General features: G+C 34.8%; 1 protein-coding gene across 1 annotated transcript; it reads right to left on the bottom strand.

Moving 5' to 3' along the window:
• Positions 1-4,547: 4,547 nt before the first annotated feature.
• Positions 4,548-6,067, bottom strand: LOC113286544 (caffeic acid 3-O-methyltransferase-like). The gene is made up of 2 exons (XM_026535132.1): positions 5,499-6,067; positions 4,548-5,401 (listed from the first exon to the last, which is right to left on the bottom strand). The coding sequence occupies exons 1-2, from the start codon at positions 5,942-5,944 to the stop codon at positions 4,720-4,722; spliced, it is 1,128 nt and encodes a 375-aa protein (XP_026390917.1). The 5' UTR covers positions 5,945-6,067; the 3' UTR covers positions 4,548-4,719.
• Positions 6,068-6,696: the final 629 nt, after the last annotated feature.

The following is a 6,696-nucleotide window of genomic DNA, read 5'->3' as shown; positions in this document are numbered from 1 at the left end:
TCAAAAGGAAATTGCAAATTCTTGCAATTACAAGAGAAAGAAAGAACAAAAGGAAACACAGTCGATTGTGTTTATAAGTCATCCTAAGGATGTATTTGTTAACTATGGTGAGAATAATTCTCACCTCAACACACACTGATTGTGTTGAAATATGCATCCTCACTTGTTGCCCAAAATTCTGATTGTGAGGAAGCATAAATCTGGGCAAGTTGTTCATGTATGTTTCTTTAGTGAAAAATAATAGATATCTTTTATTTTTGGGAAAAAATAGTTTCGGTTTCCTTAAACCAAATTATTCCTTGATTTTCTCTCATCTTATATACCTTCTTCATGTCCGAAAGAAGACTATTTTATTTCAATGGAGAAATCGGTAAAAGAAGGGTCATATCTTGATGATTTAGCACTCTGTGCATCAGTCATGACTGAAACTCATGATGTCTCTCTTCATGATAACTCTCAAGATTCTCTAAGAAAACAGATTCTTAATGTTGCATTAGATATCATGATCTGATGATAAAGGATTCAAAAGAAGTATTAGCTAATCTTCATTCTCAACTGTTTGAGATGAACAAATTATCTACTGAAAAGGGAAGTGCTCAGAAGAATTTGAATCCAGTTTTTGAAAGCAATCTTCACAAGAATTGAGAAGGAAAAATAGACATCATTTTTTGATTTCTTTCAATAAGTGTATTTGGTCTATTATGAATAAAACTATCTTATTATGAATAAAATTATTGGTTTATAATTTTTCTTGTGATAGTTTTTGATTACATAGTCTGTTCTTGAATGCTTTGTATTGTTGCCATGTATGTTTATGGGATGTTTGATTTCGGTTTTCATAACCTTATTATTCGATTTCATATATATGTTGTGAACCCATATGGTTTGGGTGACTTTTTGGTTTAGCGGGATTAAGTTCTAGCCCATGTTGGTAGGCTTTATCAAAGGATCATGAGGGGTTCTATTGAATCGTTTGGTTTAGCACAAAAGCATATGTGTTTAGGGGTTTTCAACTTTTGCTTGCAATAGTTAAAAATCGGTTTTCAATCTTTCTCCGGTAAATGTTGGTTGTTGTTGTTCTTTTGTCTTGCATGAGGATAACAACATAATGATATTTCAGTATCAATTCTCCCTGGAAAGAAGATGCAAACATTATCGGAGAAGAGGATGCGAAATTTTAGGTAACGAATTTGTTAGTTAATTGTTTTCCTGTTTAAGAAAAGCCCGATTTTATTGCGTATATTTGTTGCTTTTGCTTAACAAAATTTCGGTACAACTGATGTTTTATTCCATTGCTTGTGTATGGATGTGTGTGTGATTCAATTATTTCCGGTTAAGAAAAACTATTGTTATCTTGCTTTATTGTTTGGTATCAATCGTTTAGGCTTACAAAATTTCGGTGCAATTGTGGTGCTTTAATGTCTATGTTGTTTCAATTGCTTCCGGTTGAGGTAAATAATTATACAAGTTGATTTATTTGGTTTGTATGAATCGTTTATGGCTTAACAAAAGAAAAGGTTTCGGGATGAATTGTTTAGTCCAATTCGATTCCGGATAAGAGAAACTAAGTTGATTCTGATCTTAGTTAGACTTATCAAAGTGGAGGTTTCGGTTATTCAAGTCTAATCGAATGCCTTAACAAGAAATACTAGTTAACTAACCTAGTAATTGTCTTGTTTAAAAGTGAAATATCTAAGTTATATGGATAATTAGAACCTGATGAGAAAAATAGAGTTATCTTTATTTTGGTCTTATTGAACAAGCGATTGTATTTGTGCAATCTGTTTAGCAAAGGAACTAATTAAGGTGCTTAGTCGATTTTTGGTTTGCTATACTATTAGGGAAAATTGCTTCGGGCAATTGTTTCCTTGGTAACATATGAAAACAAAATTACTTTGTGGTTTCGGTTTTGATATTGGTTATCTAAAATGGTTTGTGGAAGCCTCGTGCTTAACTCTTATAGGTTTCAAGTCTTGTAAGATCCTTCCGGTTTGTCCTTTATTTGCTCGTACCTTTTTCATTTTGTGACAAAAAGGGGGAGAAATATATGGAGTAAACAAGTGATATTGGTATTGATTTATATTGATTGATATCACTAAGGGAAAGGTCAATGGTGCTTAAATGTTTTATCTAACGAAAGAGTAAAGTCTAGACTAAGGGGGAGTAGCATATCATATGATAATGGAAATAACAAAGACGTGCCGATTGAAAATCTACCTATCTTACCTTTGGGGGAGTATTAGCTTTGTTATTATAATGTCAACAACGACATTTAAAGGATTGAATGTATATAGATTATTGTGCTGTTGAATTTGGGAATCAAGCGTATGTGTAATGAATTCTTGTAATTTGTTTATACATATGATGTAAGAGTTTTGTCACTAAAATTGACAAAAGGGGAGATTGTTGGAGAATAGCTCGGATGAACCCACCAAGCGTTGGTATGTCAAGTTTGGTTGTCATATTTTAGTATACCAAAACTCATTTGAAGAGTCGTTTGATTATATACTAGAGGCAACTTCGTATAGGTTAGCTTGAATGTATTAGGATATGAGACATTACAAGTATTACGTGAAGACTTGAAGAATGTGAAGAAATAAGGAGCTACAATGACGACATCATCCTTCCACTTGAGGTTAATAATATTTGACTTGAACTGTTTCATTCCCTAACGTATTTTTGAAGTCGTGCATATTGAAGAAAAAAACTGCGAAGCTATGAATGATTATACTCTAGTTAGACGTAGTATTAAGGAATACAATACGAAGTATAACGCTTATCTTTTGAACTTCATATATAAGAAATCGACATAATCGTTTGAATGTTATTGTGATTATGTATGGGTATGAGGTGAAGATTTCATCATAGGAAACAATGTTTTACATTCGTTTAAAGGAAGTAAATTCATAAACTTGTTTTGTGAATCGAAAGGGAAATCGCTAGGCTTATTGGTATTGTTATTCATTGCAAATCTATTTAACTACCAATATGTGTGATTATTATAACCGCTCATGACTTGCTTATGTTCTTCATAAAACTATTCACAGTCGTTAAAAACATGATTTTGGTGATAAATTTTTTACTTTTACATGTGCATAAAGGATCTTCTTCTTCGGCATGAAGATAATACTTTTATGCTCTTCTCGTAATGTAAAACCATTTTTCATCTATATGAATTCGATCCAACATGTCAATGAATGAATTTGAAGACTGGGTTATACCTTTGTCTATCATTTTTAAGCAAAACTTCACCCTTGCTATCTTGTTTGCATCCGTAAGTCCCGGCCTCAAGGCATTCAAATGTGGTCGAAGATTCCCATCCTTGATTCGTCGATGTACTGTTGAGGTTGACAAGTTTAGTGCATGTGTTATTCCTCTTATCGTTGTTCTTCGTTTGCGAAGAGGTATCAACTTAATTCTATGTAAATCTAATTGAATTCTCTTTCTACCAACTCTGTTGACCATCTTAGAAGAGATATCAACCACATCTCCATTTGCATCAGCCAATTTTGCATTATGCCATAATCTCGAAACAGTTCTAAATCCAACTTTAAACAGAGCGGCAGTATCAGTGATAACTCCCTTGCGAAGTCTCCCATCTGTACTTCCTTGCATCAATTTTTCAAGAATCCTTCTCTTCACATCAGAGGTTAAATTCTTCTTCTTATTTCCATGGCGAATAGGTTCTGATTCTGCAATGGTGTTAATGGACAATGTATCTCTTGCTCCTCCTCCTCCTCTTATGTGCTCTTGATAAATCTAAAGAAAGTAGTTAGAACGTCACATTCAAGTTCATACGAATAGTACATGTTCGTTTTCTATCTGAAATGGTCCACCGTCCACACATGGGGTATATTTCCAGCATGATTAACCTTAAATCCGGTGTTTTTCTGTGACGATCAAATCAAAGTTAGTTTAAGACGATGGCATGAACAATTATTTTTTTCCCCACAGCCCACGTTGAATTAGTGGCAAAACTTGATAGACAAAAATGAATATTAGACTATTAGAGGATCCTTTGATGACTGCCGTCTGTTGAGTACAATGCACGTTCATAACATATTTTTTTTATGCACCAGTCTGCTGGTTTGGACGCCACCGTCATCAATAGGCGGCGACTTTGCTGTATCAGTCTCCTGCTTTGTGTTTTATTCGAGTGGTTGATTAAAGATTACTCTTCTTCATCTTCTTCTTCCATTAGGTAAACTAACTCTTTGTCTGTTAGTAGCTAAGGCTAGTAGAGTAGTAGGAACATGTTATCTGGTTGAAGAATGTCTATGACCATTTCTATCAAGCTGGCCATCTCAATCCAACTTTTCGTATTCAATGGACAATTCCCATTTTAAAGTTGTAGTGGTTGGTTACGTATTACACTAATTGAGTCATATTATGGTAGAAAAATTCCAATCTGCTAGCTTTTGAAGCCAATAGTCAAAGATGTTCCTGATTAAGACTTGTTAAAGAGAGTGGAGAATGGAGATTGTCACTGTTCCTTAACTAATCCATTATCCATGCATAACCGGAGTTTGTCAAGGAACACATAAAAATCGAACATAAACAAAGACAATTTTTTATTAAATTGATCGATCATTGCATAAAAAAGTGAAAGATAAAGATAATGATCAAAGAAACTTAAAATTCAAAAGCGAAATTAACAAAAGATCATGGAGATAGGCACAAATTAACACTGGATGCTTATGGAGGTAATTAAGGACATAATTAGTTCTTGTGGCACTCCATAATCCAAGTGTTAAAGGCAGAACAGATGAGCTTAACCCCAGAAAATCCAGTTGCTTTAGCCAAAGCATCAAATTCTTTCTCAGTCCTTTCTTTGCCACCAGGGTTATAAGCCATCATCATATTATCAACATGGTAAACACCTAAAGCTTCAAGAGTTGGTTCAGTTGTTGACGGAATAATGCATTCCACTAGTATCAATTTTCCATATTCAGGTAAAGCATCATGAATATTCTTCAAAACTTTGGTACAAAACTCATCACTCCAGTCATGAAGAATCCATTTCATGAATACGGCATCAGTTCCTTTTGGAACACTCACAAACATATCTCCTCCGACATGTTCGACCGCGGATTCGTAAGCTGGAGCGTCTTTGATTACGTGTGGTAAATCGAAGTTAATACCTTTCATGGATGGGTATTTTGTAAGAATCATGTCTAGACTGACACCAACACCACCACCAACGTCGACGATTGAATTTATACCTTCGAAACCTTTGTACGTTTCTAAAATCTTCTTCATGAAAATTGCAGTGTGGTCTGACATTCCTTTGTTGAACACCGTGTTGAACCTTGCATCTGTTGCTGGGTATTCGAATGCGTTCATGCCGTATGCCAAGTTAAATGGGATACCGCCGGTCACAACCGCGTCTTTCAAATGGAACCTGAAAACACACAGAGAAACAAGATTTGAGAATCAGTAATTAATCAGTTAATTAATGCATGATTCTGAACACAAATTGCAGTGGATTGCGAAATTACCAGCTCTCCAACAAGATCTTATCTTGGTTCATCAAAAGCAAAGGAGCCATGGAAACACCATCATCATCCTTGACAAGAAACTTGCAAACAAGTTCAAGACCATAGACTCTCTCAGTTGTGCCATCATCAAGAGTTCTATCAGAACAAGTAAGAATCTTATAACTAGCCAATAATCTCAACATACGGTCAAGCATAACACTAGCATTCGGGTTCGTAACATTGAGAATCTGTGATGCAATATATGCAGCGCTAAGCTCAGAACCTGGACCAGCTCTGTTCATTATCTCCAAAACATCCATTTCAATTGCAGCTCTTAATACCATCACTGGTACTGATGCACTAGCCAATTGTAATGCGAACATACATGCTTGTTCTTCTTGTTTATCTTTAGAATGTTCTTCTTCATGATGATCACCTTTGTGTTTGCTGTGATGGCCTGAACCCATTTTGAGTTGTAGCTGCTTAATTCAAGTTTGATCAGGTGAAATGGGTGTAGAATTGGAGGAGAAGAAGTAGTGGATTTGTGAGTTGGAGAGAAGAAGAGGAAAGTGATGCTTATATATCTTTTCTTTTTCGCTCCTTGTGTCTCTAATCACTATAGATATCTTCACCTACCCAATCCCTTTCTTTCTGTTTTCTTTGCTTGTCAGGTTACCTACTACCACTACACATTTTTTTAAAGGAGAAAGCCACCGCACAACACCATTAACTATTTGTTTGTGCTTCTGTTTATCTATGACTGTTAGAAAGTTAGTAATTCGAAATTAAAGTTACAGGAAGTTCTTGCATGAATAATTAAGAGTTACAATCTAGATTTATCTTCTATAGAATTTACAAAACCAATAACGCCTTTGCCTTAATGAAATAACATGGTAGGTTTTAATCTCAGGTTTTTACTCTTTTAATGAATGTAACTGTATATAAATTGGCTAAAACCCAAACTTATTACCCGAATTTTCGTGATCGTATGCTTTCGATTTCTTCACTTGATAAGGAAATAAGAAAGGGCAACGAAGGAGGGGCACATAAGAAGGATATTCTTCATGTACTCAACCAAATTAATCAGAGGCCACAAAACAATACCAACAAAAAAATAGAAGACCCTACGCCAAAATTAATGTACTATGATATTCTTGATATTCCGGTTTACCACCAGCTCCACTCCACTAGTTGTAAATTCCTCTGTTCTTTAAAAGAA

The sequence above is a fragment of the Papaver somniferum genome, chromosome 1 (assembly GCF_003573695.1).
Source record: "Papaver somniferum cultivar HN1 chromosome 1, ASM357369v1, whole genome shotgun sequence".
NCBI lineage: Eukaryota > Viridiplantae > Streptophyta > Magnoliopsida > Ranunculales > Papaveraceae > Papaver > Papaver somniferum.
This window is presented reverse-complemented; position numbering and strand designations above follow the sequence as displayed.

Excerpts from the sequence above, each read along its gene's own strand:
- LOC113286544 (XM_026535132.1), bottom strand. The coding sequence starts at position 5,944 with ATGGGTTCAGGCCATCACAGCAAACACAAAGGTGATCATCATGAAGAA. Across the intron at positions 5,402-5,498 it reads AAGATCTTGTTGGAGAGCTG|GTTCCATTTGAAAGACGCGG; the intron begins GTAATTTCGCAA and ends GTGTGTTTTCAG.